Source organism: Orbicella franksi, chromosome 10 (genome assembly GCF_964199315.1).
Source record: "Orbicella franksi chromosome 10, jaOrbFran1.1, whole genome shotgun sequence".
Lineage (NCBI taxonomy): Eukaryota > Metazoa > Cnidaria > Anthozoa > Scleractinia > Merulinidae > Orbicella > Orbicella franksi.
Window position 1 is genome coordinate 13481454 of NC_138154.1, and position 17930 is coordinate 13499383.

Sequence of the window (17930 nt, forward strand, 5' to 3'; positions counted from 1 at the left end):
GCTAAAGGGTGAGATAACAAAGCGCAAGTTTGTAAGGTCAGAAGTATGACGCGTGTTATGACCAATGCAAGGATTTCTAACGTCCAAATAAAGAACTGGGTAATTTATTTTGAGAAGTCTGACTGAATATTGTTGTGTTGTGCTTGGAAACCTATAGGAATCTTTCTTAGCTTTTCTTCTTGTTTTGGTTTCATTAGAGTGAACTCGTGTATAAAACAGTTGCTTATGTACTAATGAGACGTACAATATTATTCCCACGGAGTGGGGGGCGGGGGTGGACTCCCATATAAAAGGACGGGGGTGTTCGGGTGCTCGTCGTACCTATTAGGGTAAAAAAAGCGTTGTTACCTGTTAGGGTGTTCAGCCTCAAAAGGTCCATAGCGGGAACTTTTGCGGTAACTTTTAGGGTAATATTGGAGACCTTAAGATCGAGGTTTGGCGATCATACCACAGACGGCAAGCCGCGGTTTGCGGTTAGCGGTTTCACGTTAGCCGTCTGCCCACATTTGGGACTTAAGATTCGCGGGTTAATTTACCGGCTGCCATGTTCGTTTTCATTCGTTCGTTCACTTCTGTTTTAGCTGAGAAATCGTCATCAAAATTTCGTTCCTATGCAAAAGAATTCAATAGTTAATAAGCGATATAGTTTTTAAAAGCAGTATTTTCCCTCAAACGTGGGATTGTTGTTTTAGGCTGCAAAAAACCTTGCGGTAAATCACCTATCTCTAGAACGTGGTCTAGCCGTACAAAAGTGAACCTCAAACTGCAAACCTGACGCCAACGCACTGGTCACGTGACTTCTTGACATTCACGGTTTGCGGGAAATGCTGAAAAACCTCGATCTTAAGGTCATTATTGAGCCGAAAAAAATCTGACAGGAGATAACGTCTTGCTTTAGGATTGGTACCTCTTAGGGGTAAATAAAAAAAAATCAAGGCCACAAAACAGGATCTTGGTACCCCTTCCGACGAGCCCCCCCTCCCCCACCCCCGTCTTTTTTTATATGAGAATGCCCCTTTCCTCCCGGGATTCTACCAATCTTGGTACGCACGGGCAATGTACTTTAGAATGAACTGGGAGATTTGAAATAGTGTAGCAGCTTCCCTGTGCTGCTATTGTGTGCAGAAGCTGTTATTGGTTTGGGGCTAGGGGCATTTTTGTTGTTGTTTGCAATTGTTTTATATTGTTCCCTTACAGGTATCAAGCTATTCATGTGAGACCTTGCGAGACCTCCGGATGACCCCGTTTAAAATTAAATTTGAACAAATTTATCCAGCGCGTTCAATATTCTCGTTCCCAGATCTCTGAAGACCTAGGAAGGAGATAAATCGAATAGCCCACGTGATTACCTAATACCCCACTGTAAGAGCGATTACTTTAGTTCTGATGTATTGTATTTTATAGTTTCAACAACAGCATAAATTAATTTTTCCGTTGCACGTTACATCTCGCATAACATCGTGCAAGACTGACAACCGAAACGTTATTCTCTTTTTTGCTTGCTTTTCTTTTCTCATCAGCCGTGTAACTTTTCAAAAATTAACATTATTACAACTAAGTCTTGTACGGTTGTGCCTTGATAGCATCGTGGATTCTCCCACTGAGGAACCCCAGAAAAGAATTCAAGTTCTGTTTATATTCAGTTCAGCTTACAGCAATCATGGCAGTGCTGTAAGCATGAACCAAGGAGTTGTCCACCCCAACCCCCTCCTAGCGATTGGTTGTTTTTAGGAGGAAGTTACGTCGATCGCTTGACATGGCAGCGCCAGTGTTCTATTTTCGACGACAAGATTCCAAGTGTAAAAAGCGGAGTCAGGAAACGCTCGTGAAAGAAACAGATAAACTAAAATCGCGGACTGCAAATTTGAATTTCTAAAAGTCCTTTCCAATAATTCTTCCCTGGCTATTGGTTTCGCCGCTTCACGCTTGCGACTTCGTTGCTGATTCGCTCGAGGGAGCTAAATAAACGAAGGACTTTATAAGCAAAGGTTGACTTGTGGCGACAGTAGCTGCAAATTTGCCGAAGGATTTGGCCACGGAATGCCCATAAATGCCAACTTCAAAATAGTATGTCTTTTGTGTCACGTGGGAGACTGGAAGAGACAGTTCAGTAACTCAGACACAACGTGAACATTCAGGCTGTTTCCCAGAAGGCGATACTGTTGTTTGACGGACACGGAAGTGGGAAAGCCTGGAAAGATAGAATAACAATAAAAAGAAATGAGACTAGCACAGAGGAGTAAACGCACTTCTTACGCCAGAAGTTTCGGCCATTGAAACAAGCGTAATTAAGAATCTGTGGCTCAACCTTAGCCACTCGTGAGCCTAAAAATTAAACGAAGCTGTTATTTAAGAAATCAGAAAGTCAAATTATTCTCGCATTTTGATTGGTTCTTGATTATGATCAATTGGAAACACACGTATGGATGACGTAATGACCATTTGTTTTGATTCCGTATGAAATATAACAGATAGATTCTGTGTTGCCATGCGTTTGTTAAGTGAGAGATCACAGAAGTTACAAATTTAAAAAAAAAATCACAGAAGACGTCAAAATATGTTAAGAACATCAGTGAACCCCTCAGTTATCCCCTCGTGGCATTTTGACGTCATCTGTGATCATTTTCTGAACAGACGCACGGCAACATGGAATCTATTTGTTGAATAGAAATCAGATTTTTATCTCTTGTCGACGCAGCAAATGAAAAGTTGCATTGCGAGAAAAAACTTTGATAAACACTCACATGCATCGTTAAGAAAAAAAAAAACTTACAAAAGTCAGACGGAAAACCATGCAGATTGGCCACCTCGCGCGGAGTAAAGTATCTTAACTTCAACACAGACAACAGCTCCAATTTGCTTTGGTCATCCGTGAGATCTCTGTATCTCTCGAAGATCTCTGTGTCCTGTGAAGAAGACGGCGTAAAAAATGAACTTCATGTACTGTAATCAAAAGAAACGAGAAAGGGAGATGGGCTTACAAAAACTCGTGAAAATGACTCGCGTTTTGGAGACTGGATCATTTTGACCCGAAAAAGGCAGCCATTTTTCAGGTTATAATCAAGATTAGATACTCAAAAAGGGGAAATTACTTGGCAAGTAATATTGCCTACATTCTGACATGTTCCTCACATGGTCTGGATGACAGTTATGCTAACCGTTAGCTTAGAAATGGCGAGTTTTTTTAACTAATAGGTGATAGGTAAAATTTCCCGATAGCTGATAAGTAAGCTGAAATTTTACCCCAGTAGCTCAGATATCGTCGAAAGTTAAACTGTTAAGTGAGTTTCCCAACCCCATATAGACCCTCTAATTACTTGCCCTAAACTGTCTTAGAGGGAATTGAACAAAAAAAAAAGCCAAACGAACAACAAAACAAAGGAAAAACGAACAAAACAATAGGTAAACAAACACATACAGAAATCGAAAAAAAAGAGATTCAATGGGAAGTATTCTACAGCAAATGATATCACTAAGACTGGGAACATCAAATCACAAATAAAAACTATAGGGTTTCGAGAACGATCGACCTAAAGGGCATCTTACATCAATATCCGCCATCTTCAGCACCGAGCCAGTGCCTTCAGCATAGTGTCCATAGCTGTTCAGATGAGAAGAAAAAGACGAATCCAGGTAAAAAAAAATAGCAGTTGTCTCTACCCTCAATTACCCTTCAACTGGGAACATTCAGAATTTATGTTCAATGTTTGTCCAGCCCTACAAGTATAAAACTTACTCACACAACACGGGTAACACAGCTAACCGCGAAAATGAAACGTGTGAATTGGTGTTCGCTACTTTCCCGCGCATTTTCTCGATTCTGATTGGTTCACTATAGTGATTTTACGCTGCAGTGATTGGCTATTTGCTAGAAATGGACGTTGAAATAACTGATGACTGAGTTTCCAGCAACCCCTTACAGACCCGTACTAACACTACTACCCTCCCTATAAGACAGTCACAGAAACAATTAATAACGGTAATAGGACTGAGTGGAGTCCAATTCGGTCTGTAATCACACGAGTGATTAACAAAATCGGATGACCGCGAGGCGGGAGTCCGATTTGTTAATCACGAGTATGATTACAGACTGAATTGGACGACACAATGTCCTGTTTCTAATTAATCATAATAACAATTTTCCCCACAAGTAAAAGTTTCATTATTTTGAAAAAAGAGCTTTTAATAGTCTTTCTAAATATCATAATCAAAAATATGGAGAATAGCTTGCAAAATGGTTGTTAAGTTTCTTTCAAAACAGTCACCGGAGACTAAACCTCCAAAGTTTTACAAAGTCAGTCTCTTGCATTGGTTACTATAGTGATTGTAATCAATGTTGTGATTGGTGGATTTAGCGGAGAGGACTTAAAATGATTGGCTTATGTAACTGTCCGACTACAGCCAATTGTCCGATTACACTGTCCGATTACAACTTTGCAGATTAATTACAGCAAAATAGAGCAGTTTATGAACCAATCACATTTGAGGAAATTGTAATTGTTGTGATTAAAAACAAAAACAAAACAAAACCACAAAAACAACACAAACAACACAAACGAAGTAAGCGGATTGCTTGAGTTAAACTGGTTAATCGAAGCAAATTGAACAAGCAATTTCTAGTATTTACCGTTAGCTGTCGAAATACTCACGCTTTGGTGAAGCAGCAAGAACGTGCGGACTGACGATTGACAATGTCTATTAAGGAAAAAAAAGTAAATATAATTTAAATAAATGTCAAAAGAAAAAGGAGGATAGAACATATCTTCAGAATATTTATTTCAAAGCTCGGTTAACAAAACCGTGTTATGCGTTGCTTGGAAAACGATTTAAACAATAACACACAAAACAGCATCATGAACAAGTCAACAACAACAGCAAACAAAATAACGCAAAAAAAGCACTAAGAGTCTTGAGAGTTGGCATTCTATTCTATTCTATTCTATTCTATTCTATTCTATTCTATTCTATTCTATTCTATTCTATTCTATTCTATTCTATTCTATTCTAGCCTAGCCTAGCCTAGCCTAGCCTATCCTATCCTATCCTATTCTGTTCTATTCTATGTCCTCTGCAGCTTGAGAACACACAGACAAGGGCAAGAATAGGGTTGCTGGAATCTCATTTGCCACTTAATTTCGTCCATTCAACAGCTACATGTATCAGTTTAAATTGCAGCTCATTTATCAACTATCAGTCAATTCTGCAGACCTAAGACTTCAGTTATCATTTATAAAATGCGTCACTTCTCAGCTTGCAGTTAAACAGTTAAACCCACCCAGACCCTCTACATCACGGCAGCCATATTGATGTCCTAAAACAACGAAACGGCCACCACGTTGGTGTCCCAAACTAATCCTGTGGAAACTGAACTCATTTCTTATGTAAACAGTTTCTTTTGTTCCCATAAATTTGCATGACTGCTAGTCACGTGATAAATGCCCGGGGGACCCCCACAAAAGGACGGGGGTGCTCCTTAGAAATTTTGAAAAAAAATCGCTAAGGGGTACCAAGACCCCGTTTTGTGGGCGTGGCTTGAAATTTTGTTCACCCCTAAGAGGTACCAATTCTAAAGCAACACATGTTTTTCGGTCTCTTGTTTCGGTTCAATACCATAAAAGAAGAAGCTCCCACTGTGGACCTTTAGGGGCTGAACACCCTAAGAGTACCAAAACCGCGTTTTTTTCCCTAAAAGCTATGACGAACACCCCCGTGCTTTTTAAATGGGAGTCCTTCCTGGGGAGAAATAACACTACATACTGCTTAAATAACTAATCTTTAAATTTACACTACAAGCTCACCAAGAAAAAAACAATGACATCCTTACCTAAAAGAAGAACAAATTTGCTTAAAACTTTCGCCGGCAGTAGGTACTTCTCGAAGTAATTGTCATTGTTACCTTTCTCTAAGTAGTCCCCAATTTTTCTACAGTTTGTGGGATTATATTTATCAAGTACAGGCTTCAGTTCTACATTGACTTTAGCTTGAAGGCATTTGAGGCACCCTGTGTTATGTCGATCTCTGTGAGTACTATCCACAGTGCAATCCGAAGCAGGTAATAGCCCAGTTGGCTTAACTTCATTGGTTGTACATCCTGGTTCGGCTACACAATCTCTTCCACAGTCGCTGCATTGATTGTCACATTTATCGCGTGTTATCATGTATGGAAAACTCTCCATGATCTGTCAAATTAAGGGCTGGAGTTAATTATATTGACTGTACCGAACCTTTGTTTTTCTTATACATGTAAGAGTGTTAGTTATGGTCAGTCCAATTACCTCTGTCCAATTAATTACATGTATGTCCAACAGACACTAATTGCAAGCGGAACCTCCCCTAATTAGGCATTCAGTCGAGGTCCTAACAGAATGTATTTTTGCAACGTGTCATAAGCAAACTTCTCTTATAAACAAACACAATTCTGTTATAAACAGACACCTCCCGAGAAAGTGCGTGACCAAACATCAACACACATATATTGTAATTACCTCATCACGTGTGGCAAAGTGAAACTGAAGCGGTTTCTTTTTAGCCAGAAGGTAGTACCTCAGACGAGAATTTGGGATTCCAAGCTACGAGAAACAAACTATATTATTACAGTTACGCTTATATGTGTTCACAAAGCAAATCAACTGAAATTTAATGTCTATTTCTGTCAATAGCTGACGCTTAACAACCGATCTAGAGAAAATGGCTAACTTAGCCAATTCTTCGAGACCAATGCTGAAGAGAATCTTCCACAGATCTTAACCATGCTGTCTTTTCTAGGAGGAGGAAGACTGAATCAGCACCAATTATGACTCGAAAACACTCAAAGTTCTGTCGAGCGATTAAATGGTAATAAACATCTTTCTTGATTAAACGGACAATATTTGAGGATCGTTAAAAATTCTTGCCAATATTAAAACTTATGGTACAAAAAAATTATTCAGTGGTTGTTTTTGCTAGTGTCGGATCTTCAAAGCGTTATCGTCAAAGGGACCTTAAAGAATATTGCAAAGTTCTTCAAAGATTCTTTAGTCTTTCATCGGGGATTGCTTACGCTCCTATCCTTTACTCCTATTAAATGCTTGCTCTTTTTTCTTTGTACATTCACATACCCACAGACAAGGATTAGTGATATTTCTACGAGGCAAGTCCAGGCATGGAAGCGTAACTCTGAGATGCCCGAAATACTCGCGTGAAACAGAGGGAGGAAAGACATTTGCAGCCACGGCAGTGAAAGAGTGGAACAAGCTCCCTATCAATATTAGATCAAGTAAGAATGCATTTTAAGCAAAATTATGTAAATTATCTTAAGGATTCATTCATAGAGCTCGACCATTTCTCTATTTCTTAAGTCAACTTTACTAAGTATTTAGTCATTAGTCATTTTATTTATTAGATTTTATGTACAGTATAATGAAGGCCACTAGTTTGTCAGTGCTAACTGTAAAGTGTTTCTGCCCTCGTTAAATAAAGTTATTTTTCTTCTTCTATAATGACCACCATACCTGAGTCGGAGATAACAAGAATTCCTGTTAAACAAGCAAAGGCGGGAATTAATAAACTAACAAAATTTGAGGAAGCTAACTAAGAAATGAATACAAGTGAATAAAAACAGTACGATTATCACCGCCACAACCCAGATACTCCCTCCTCTGCAGAGGTTCAAAGGTTCTTTGGGGGGAGGGTTGGGGAGAATCCGCTGAACGATATGAGTACATGCGCAGGGTTATGTGAAGGGCGATCCATTCGACTTTGTGCCTGAACTCACGTCACACAATGGCTTTCTTTAAGGGAAGTTTTGAACCTTCTGCGGAGGGAGACCCAGATACAGAAACAGAAACAATAGCCGAAACAATATGAAATGCTTATGGAAGGAAGACTAAATCCAGGAGTCCCTCCTGACTAAATCAACACCACTTATGATCGAAATATACTTTCAGTACCCTCGAAATGATTATATGTTCCTAAGAATTGCCCTTTTTCAGCAATTCAAGACACGTTTTTATCATCTGGGCGGATTTTTTTGGAGGGGCTGCATAAATTTCACAAACTAAATTAAAACAAGTAGTTCTTTAAACTAACAGTTGATTAGCAACTTCAAATGATAAAGGAAAGTTAACTACATGTACAGTGAAGGAGGCGAGTTTGTCAATTTGCAAATCGCCATGGGCCAATGAACAGACAAAGCAATCAAACTTCGACGCACCATCAACAAGCAAGGGACCTAACATGTAGTATGAAATAATGATGTTAAGGTAAAATCACCATTAGCCGCATAAGTTCATGTAAATATAAGCAGTGTATTTACATGTACTGTACATGTACTAGTGTAGCACTCAAAGATATTACATTTAACCTTCTGTAACTTACGTTATACAATGTAATAAAGCGAGCAGGAAGGGCAAGAGTCAGTTAACGTATAGGCCTTACTCCCTGGGCAATTCCTCTCGAGTTATTTTTAAACTTGGTAACCAGATCTTACTGTAGATAATGTTAACGTACGCATTACGTGGATGTAAATGCAGATCAGGTGTGGATGTTTTTGCGGAGGATGAAACTTTGGTAATGCCGCGTAGGCCGTCCATGAGGACAGAATCTACATCACGTGATTGGCTATTTCTGAATCCTCCTGGGATCTCCAAAAGCAGAAGTTATTTAAAAATACCTTGGGATGGATTACCTTAGAAACTCTCTTAACCTTCAGCCTCTATTAATTACAGTGAAATCTGTATTAAGCGGACACACTTGCGACCCTCATTAGTGTCCGCTTAGTAAAGGGTGTCTGCTCTAAACAGGTTCTAACATGTTGTGCAATAATAGTAAATTATTAAACCCTTTTGCAACACAGTGTACCACAGTTTGAGATCAAAGACTGCTCATAGCACAATGTCCAGTCAGTCAATGCGTCAATCTGAAATAATCACTTAGCTTTGAAACGACATCGCTGAACAATATTATTGGAGACTCAGCTAGCTAAACCTTTAGAGGTGAAATGCTCTTGAAGTGTCTGCTTATTGCAGGTTTTGTGCAACAAAATGGCTTAATATTGGTATCCTCTGCTTAACAGAGGTGTTCGCTGAATGCAGGTATATTTTACAGTAAATGCGGGAACAAAATTTAGGGACTCAAGCTGGTGTCCACTTAATAAAGGGTGTCCACTTAATATGGGGTCCGCTTAACACAGGTTTCACTGTGTAATCATTATGTAATGTACCTGATAACTGTAGCCGCAAGCCTTCAGCGTATGTAAAAATTGTTCTCTAGAATGGGACAAGACATCTGCAGTGTGAGTTACAAGCGAATTAATTTTGATCTATACAGTAGTCGTATTAAAGTGTATGATAAGCTCTGTTGTTACAACCACAGTGGAGGGTCTAACATAGGCTTTTTCAATCCCCCATCCCGCCACTATTTTTGGCTCAATCCAGCCATCCCACACCACTCAGAATAATTGTCCTGATCTCGCCAGGTTAGAGTGGCAGTTCTTCGCATAACGTCTATAACGTGTGATTTTCAAATGTTTATGCTGCATCCCCCGCACAAAATATTTGAGCAAATCCCGCTGATAACTGACTGTTTTTATCCCGCATCCTGCCTTTAAAATTTCTGTCATCCCACCCCTATTTTTTATTCTCATTCTGCATCCTGCCAAACTTATGTTAGACCCTCATAGTGTACACAGGTCTTTTGATGACAGATAAACATTTCCCAAACAAAATATATGCCCTTTGTCGGAATTCAAATTAAATTGACACCCCTGGCTACCACCATTACCAAACATTACTAAAATAGAAGTTCTCCAAATGAACAAAGTAAATGGCAGGGAAATAATGGTCCTGTGACCATCTCCGCCTTTTCTCATTTTCTGTATTAAAGTGCAATGCTTAACCCCTCTATCAAACACAGTCAGCTAAAGCTTCTGTCTCAATTGTAATGTCCATATCATTTTAATTTATTACCTTGTATCTGAAGTTTCAAATCCTTTCACATTTTCCATTAGAATGTAGTTGGGTGATCTCGACAACCTGTCACACAAATATACAATTTTACTCTGATGGGTAAATTATCAGCAAATTTCAGAAAAGCAATGATAGCCAAACTAGATTAAATAAAGTTGTAACTCAGAGTTCATGTGTGAATGAGAACCTAACGGACCATGAATATCATATTAAACCAGGCTTCAGTTGTTTTCCTGTAAATTTCAAAGACTACATGTATCTTATCATTTCACAATTACAATGCTCGCGGTCGGTGGAAACACCTTACACTGGACACACACAGACACCTTTAGTACAGCCTTCATGTGGGAGTGTTGGCTTACAAGAGTTTGCATGTACAAAGTAACCCTTGGGTGTACAGGGGGAGGGGAGAGGGGGTGTGGATGCCACCTACATGTACCACATGGTTGTTTGGCAAATTGTTTGTTCATTCACTCTCCAAGGACTGCAGCATTGCAGAATATAGTCAAGCAGCTACTTTTTATATACTTTCATCCATTTTCTAACTTCCTGAGAAACTCGGCAGATCCGAGATGGCAGATGCTATCACGTCATGTGGTGTCATAAGGCATGATTTATAGCCAACAAACACATGTTGGGAGATAACTGGCCCAAGGTTTTTATAGAATGGACCGAGTATAGCGTGGACCATACAGAGAAGACCAAGAGCTGATATTCTCCCAATATGGTCCTAGGCAAGCTTCGTCAAAAAGAGATTTCCCATACAACACGAAAGTGTTTAGACAAATATCTAACAATCACTGACTGGAAAGACCGTTAAACGTGAAGCATGGTCAACGTAATTGTGATTGAGAACTACATGTAATTTAGTTGTGTAATAATGGTGATATTTAATGGATCCTAGGTCAACCAAATCTCTGGAAATACTCATTGGTCTGTTGCTCCTATTTTCAACAATTACACTCGTCAAACATTATTTACGTACTGTGGAAGGAGTTCCAAAATGTGAAGAAAACTTCTTGTTCTTGGGTCTTTGGAAGCTCCCTGAAGACCAACCCTTTTTGAAACAAAAATTAATGGAAATACTTCACGATTATAGAGTCTGAAATATTATTTCATGCATGTGCACTATACCACAAAATTTTCATATTAATTACTAAGTTCTTAAGGACCTAGCTACTAAAAGTTCCTGAAAGCTAAGATAAAGAACTTCTTCAAAATATCTTTGAAAGATCTTGTAAAGATCTTTGGAACTGAATCCTCAAAGATCTTCAAAGGCACTGGCGAGAATTGAAAATTGAAGATCCTTCCACATCCATGAGAATCTTGCTCAAGATCTTTGAAGACCCTTGGAGAGCATTTTAGAGATCCTAAATATCCAGAAGGTTACTAAATTAATCTTCAGGATATTTAGGATCTCTAAAACCAGGATCTTGAATGATCTTGATTACGATCCTTGTTAAGATTTTCATGAAGATCCTCAAGGATCCTTGAAAGACTTTCACTGGAGAGCAAACCTAGGCTTCATAAAGGCCTCGACTGACTGGAGAGCTTTTTTGACCATAAAGAAAGTGCGACTTTGGGCCTAGACCTAATTATTAATTAACTACCATGATCAAAGGCTGTTTTTAAGTGGCATTATCATGCCTGACTCTTCAAATGTAAATGCATGTGGCACTTGTGCACCTCGCTTCCAGTTCTATGGTGGTGATGTTCACGCATTCAAGGGGTGAATGGTCCTCAATGTACATTGTACAGAGGACTCAAATCATTTGTACAGTGTACCTTGTGAATGGCTGACAAGGTGGTGACATTAAAAACACATCAGGAGAAAGACCATCAAGGTCTTGGACTGTAAGACCCTAAAAAAAAAAAAACAACAAAATCAGCAAGTCAGAGGAGTCCATGCAATCCTGGGGAGGGGGTGGGTGGGTGGAGGTACTCCTTCATATGGGTTATATAGGTATGTGCAGCCCCAAAGGGTATGGTTTCTCAGCTGTCTTGGTCATAAATTAGGTATCAATTTTGCATTTTTGGTCATAAATAGGGTATGCTTTTTGCACTCTAGCCTTGAATTGGGTATGTTCTTAAGAAGAAGCTACTGTTTCATCCTTATTGATAAGACCTTGACAAAAGCCCTTCACAGTGCCTTTAATTAACATCGGCCTGAACTAGGTAACTAATTGAGGCAGGTCTGAAACAGGGTCAGGTCAAAAATAGGGTAGCGAAAATTGTAGATTTTGGTCACAAATAGGGTAAGGGTTTTGGGAAGCTGGCTGTACACCCCCACCCAATTTTCCTAGGAGTCTCTCCCCCCCCCCCCCCCCCCCTCCAGGCATACAATCCATCTTAAATCACAAGTGACTTTGGTTTAGTAGTTCCAAAACACCCCAAAGCAAGATATCTCAAGCACGCTGGTATAGACCTTAAGTCTCTAGTTCAATTTTATTGTGCATGCATACGTTCTGTTTTAGAATATGCATGCCAGGCTTTCCACTCTAGCTTGCCGGCCTATTTGTCCAACCAAATAGAGAGGGTTCAGAAAAAAAGTCTGAAGGATCCTATTCCCAGAGGTTTTGTATTGCAAGGCCCTGGAAGATGCGGGCTTAAAAACACTCTTTCATAGACGTGACGAATTATGTAGCATTCTGTTTAAACAAATTGTAGAGAGTAATGACCAGCACAAACTAGCTGGCCTGCTGCCTGCGCGCAATGACAGCGAGAGATATAATTTCAGGACTAGGCATATGTTCTCAATCCCGAATGTAAAAACAAAGAGGTTTAGAAATACTTTCATAATGCACTATGCAAATAAACAACAATTGTAAATAGGATTTTATACTAGTTTGATGTATTTTATGATTATATAGTAAGTAAGTAAGTAAGTAAAGACTTTATTTAAAGAGGGTAGCACTAAAATAGCATAAAAAAAAACTAACAAACCAGTGGCCCTCTAAAAATTATGTACAATACGGATGTTAAAACTATGGCATAATTGTGAGATAATATAACGAATAAAAATACAATAGATAAGAGATAAAATCAATTTAAAATACAAAAAGTATAACTAAATCACAGAATAAAATGATTTAAAAGCTGCTGTTCTTCAAAAAATTTTTTCCAAAGAGAGTTCCTAAAAGAATTAAGCGACGCTATTTTCCGCATTGATAGCGGTAAGCTGTTCCAGGCTTGACAGGCAGTCACAGTAAATGTTCTTCCTCCTTCAGTTTTACGTTTGATAACAGGGCGAGCAATATTGAAGTTGGCATACCTAGTCTGCCGTGAATGAGTGTCGCTATTAAGCTTAAGTAAACTTTTAAGATAGGTTGGTACATGCCCCTGTAAACGCTTGTATATAATACAGCATTTAGTTAGTTTAGCCTGTTCGAAAAATGGTATCCAGTAGTGGTAGTATTAGACACTGTAGTGGTTATGTACAGTTAGGAATTTTTATAGTTTAAATTTTTTAAACATGTTGTATATAACACAAGTACTTCAGCTTATAGCTGCAAGTTGTGAGTTTAATAAACGATTTATCTATCTATCTATTTATCTATCTTGTCACCTACATAGCCTATTGCCAAGTTTAAGATGCAGTCAGTTTAACTAGAAAAGTTGGAGGTGAATTATTTGTTCATGCTTTAAGAAACCATGTATTTAAGACAAATTTACTGCATGAATTGAGACAAACCATAAGATTTATATTGTTATTCATTTCATGTAAGTCAATTGGTGATTTGACAGAATGATTCTTTCAATATGTCATGCTCACTGGAAAACACTACTCATGCTAAGCTTGTCCTATCACTATGAACAATGAAAGTTGCCTCATAGTGGAAGCAGATGCTTGCTAAAAATAAACTCTGTAAAGTAAATGACAGCCTTTGCTGGATTGACTTCCAAATTTTTTTGTTTGCTTGTCATTGTTACATGTAGTACCATTATGCTCTTTAAAGGAACAATTATTCAGAACATACATGTCAATCTAAAATTTAATTTTTTATTGTAATCTAAGAGTAGGGGTGGCGAATGGTAAATGCAAAACTTTGCAAGACAGCAAGACTAGTGTTTTTCTCTGCAAGCCCGAGACATTTTGTCTTTTCAGATTGCAAGACCGAGATTTCAAAGTGTTTTGAGTGCGAGTGTGAGGTGTTCAGACTTTTAAAATACGAGCCCCAGATTTAGTTGAGAGCTAGAATGAGCTTGCACAGCCTTTTAGCCAGCTTCTAACAGGCTGGAAATTTGGTTATAACACACTTCATAATCATATCCTAGAACAAAATAACTGTTTTTTTGGTGCCAAAACGGACGTTGCAGTAGGTTTCGTAGCTTTTTGTGGAAATCACACAATTTAGGAGAAGTTAGGATGATGGTTTTCTCAGAAATTTGAGAGTTGCTTCAGTCATTGTAATTCAATATTAAGTGACGAGAAGACATCATTTACAAAAAACAGATAATAAGTCGGGACTTTGAGCCCCCTAGCCTTGCAAAAAATCGAGATTGTGTGACGCACATAACCACTAAAAAACGAGACTGTAAGACCTGTGAAACTGAATTAAATTTTTGCAAGATTCAGAGTTTTTGAAAAACCATTTGCCACCCCTAAGAATGTTAATCTAATGCACTCAAATATACCTACATGTACTAACATTTACCATCATAACTGTGAAGTAATTAATGTAATACAATCGATCCTCCAGTTGTGGCCACCTCTCATAAGCGACCAGCTCTCCTCACCAACCAGTTAATTCCAAAATACCAAAATTTTCTGGGTCAAATCACTGTGTTTGGAACTTCCTGTAGGCAACCAACTCTTGCAAGCGATCGCAACCACTTTTAGAGCTAAAACGTTGAAATTTTGTTTTGTTTTTAACGTCCCATAAGCGTCCACTTGATAGATAATAGAGCGGAAATTGGATAATAAGGTGTTGTTGATTTGACTCATTATGTAGTTTATCAGAAGTGAACCATAATACTCTGAATAAATACTTTGAAAAGCTTAAACATTTTGGTGGCTACTAAAAGTTATTACATGGATTTAGATGGGCATTAGCTTATGAGGTAAGTCTCTGCAGTTAACATATGTTAATGAGGCAAAATTTTGACCCAATGTGGTCTGAGCTATCGTAAATAATAATAATAATAATAATAATAATAATTGTCGCGGCTAATCGCCGTCGCAAAGTACAGCAATGACGCAGCTCAACAAGGTCGAACCGAAAGCATACATTGGCGCCTCTGGCAGCCGCTATACGGTCCATGTGTGACCTTGGAGCACAGCCTACAGCCATCTGGAATCAGCTGTATGTTGGTTTTTGCTGAGGGAGGAAAACCGGAGAACCCGGAGAAAAACCCTCGAAGCAGAGAAGAGAACCAACACAAACTCAACCCACTTATGGCGTCGGGTCCGGGAATCGAACCCGGGCCACATTGGTGGGAGGCGAGTGCTCTCACCACTGCGCCATCCCTGCTCCCAGTCCACCTCTCACCTCCCATAAGCAACAACCTAGGCTTGACATTTTAGGTGGTCACTTATGGGAGGTTTGACAGTATTTAAACTCACTTCTATATTTTTTGGAAGTAATTTTGTATCACCAAAATTTAACTGGTACACTTGGTTTGCTGTAGTGTTGATCTCCAGGGCTGCAAATACCTTCCCAGAAAATCGACATCCTAAAAGCAAAGTATGAGATAAAAATATGAATAATTATTTCATGTAAGTCTCTATGACCCTGTGGTGAAACATGCATATATGCACCATGCAAAAATTGGTGGCAGATATTAAAGAAGGCAACAAAACCCTTGACTGCTTCTCTCCTTTTCATGAAACATTTACACAAAAACTCTCACTAACATTTGATATATTTTTTGCAAACTATGTTCAGATTAATGTAGCAAACCCTACAAGATCATGACATGTGAACCATGTTTAAATAAAGGACATCCAGATGATTTCAGAGTAAATTTGAAAACAACGAGAACCTCACTTCAGTAATACTCAATATAAGTTTGCTTTCATGAAGCAAATTCTTTCAATAGATCTTGAATTTACATGTACAATTTCATGGCAAGGGATACAAACATTTTACATTTGCTCTGCAATCAAGCAACCCTCCAAGTTGCGACCATTTTAGTCGCCATGGCGACTAGAATTTTGGAGCTGACGACTAAATTAGAACGCAAGTCGCCAGCTCGGCAACTAAAATTAATGTGACCTATGCGTCAGGAGCTTGAGCGGACTATCATCCAAAGCAAAAAGAAAAACGTTCTGAGCATTAAGAATTCACTTTGCAAAGCTAGTTGTTGTGGGATTTTAACCAACAGAAATGGAGACTGAATAAAATGAAATGTTACGCGGTAAACAAAGATCAAGGAATTGCATTCAGTTGAGCTTGCGACGCGACAAAATTCGTTCCACTCAACTGAACTTTGGCACATGACAATTTTACCTGGAAGCGTGAGACAACGCACACAATCCGGTCATTTGCCATTGAAAAGAAGAGGAATTGCAAAAGCTTGGAAAGCTCAACGGTGACAGGATCCACAATATATTTGAGAAACATCCAGATAATTGCTTTACAGCAAACTTGATAACACAAGCACAGGGGATTCTATGAAAAAAAAAACTGTGATGAAAAGCGGCTTGCAGTTGTAAATAAATTCCACTTGTGTGAACGAACCTGGGTTTATTTTTAAATTGTCAAAGATTTCATCAATAAAAAATATCCGTCTTAGTGATTGCCCTAAAACTTGTGAAAGTATTTTTGTGTTGAGTATTCGCGTTCCATGGTTCGCATATTAAAGTTCAAAACGACAAACAATTTGAGCGTAAACTTTTCTGTCCATTTCAATACAGTCTTTAATTTTCAGATGAAGTTTTATATCGTTTGCTTATTCAAGCAGAAAACGAGGTTGAAAATTTAAAAAAGATCATAAGTGATAAGGTAAAAATAGTGTTCACTTTATGGTCTCAGCAAGAATTTGATGCCGCCTTGATAAACATTGGAAAACTTTCCGCCATTCAGCTGCAAATGAGGCTATCTTATTTTAACTTGGTATAATCTGTGTCATTTCCACTAGTACTGCTCCTGTTGTGTGAATTATAAATGATATACACAAATATTTCTGTGTTTTGTGAAGCGACTTTTTTTCTTAATTTTCATCAAATATTTTCGCGGGAAAAATGGCAGTAAACATACGTTTCATTCATACATGCTCACGCAAGAGTTTATAATGAAGATAGTCTGAACCTTTGGTTTTTGATATTTGTGGTGTCACTTGTAAATCGATGGAGCTATTTGAAGGCATGTACATTTGCATTATTATAACCATTGTAAAAGATTTATTGAAAGTGAAAGCCAATCAATTTAAAATGACTGAATGAGAACTGTGATCAACTCACAACACTGTTGCAATAATATAGTACTTTTTCATTGTGATCAGAAACTATTTCATTTGATCATCAATCATTCCAATAAAAGCATATTTGAATCAACATTAGGTAGTTCTTTCACTGAACGGGACTTCAATTTACTTGGTGGTTCAAGGAAAATGTTATTAATGATGCAGTTAGATAATAATAAGATTATTATTTATTATTAATTAATTATTAATTTATGCATATATTTGGGCGACTAAAATTTTCCACTGGCGACCAAACCTGAACAGTCAGTGGCCAAATGGCCTCTAAGGAAAAAAGTTAACTTGGAGGGTTGCGACAAGATAAGCACAATGTTGTGTTGTACATTGTGAATAGTATACATACACAACCGGTGTCAAATTATAATAATGTAGAACAAATCCCTTACCTTTCAAGGCAAAGTGCATTCCTCCAATGCCGCTGTAGAATTCAACTACACGAAGCATTTCATCCGCCATATTGCTTTTTTGATCAAATACATTGTAACCAGGCCTTTTCTAAGGGAAGAATCGTGGTATAATTCATCACAAGGTGTCTTCAGATTAATGTGTTTCTCTTCGGTGGTG

At 38.4% G+C, this 17930-nt stretch overlaps 1 protein-coding gene across 1 annotated transcript; it reads right to left on the reverse strand.

Annotated features, from left to right (window-relative positions):
* Positions 1-8: 8 nt before the first annotated feature.
* Positions 9-17835, reverse strand: LOC145500518 (tRNA (cytosine(38)-C(5))-methyltransferase-like). Its single transcript, XM_081480046.1, has 13 exons — positions 17753-17835; positions 15508-15617; positions 11730-11806; positions 10930-11001; positions 9945-10010; positions 9200-9245; positions 7491-7514; positions 6486-6569; positions 5825-6179; positions 4650-4695; positions 3547-3601; positions 2774-2906; positions 9-2191 (listed from the first exon to the last, which is right to left on the reverse strand). Exons 1-13 carry the CDS (start codon positions 17820-17822, stop codon positions 2082-2084), a joined length of 1248 nt encoding a protein of 415 aa, XP_081336172.1. The 5' UTR covers positions 17823-17835; the 3' UTR covers positions 9-2081.
* Positions 17836-17930: the final 95 nt, after the last annotated feature.

Excerpts from the sequence above, each read along its gene's own strand:
- LOC145500518 (XM_081480046.1), bottom strand. The coding sequence starts at position 17,822 with ATGGCGGATGAAATGCTTCGTGTAGTTGAATTCTACAGCGGCATTGGA. Across the intron at positions 7,515-9,199 it reads CTTGCGGCTACAGTTATCAG|GAATTCTTGTTATCTCCGAC; the intron begins GTACATTACATA and ends CTTGTTTAACAG. Across the intron at positions 2,192-2,773 it reads TGGTTTTCCGTCTGACTTTT|GCTTTCCCACTTCCGTGTCC; the intron begins GTAAGTTTTTTT and ends CTATCTTTCCAG.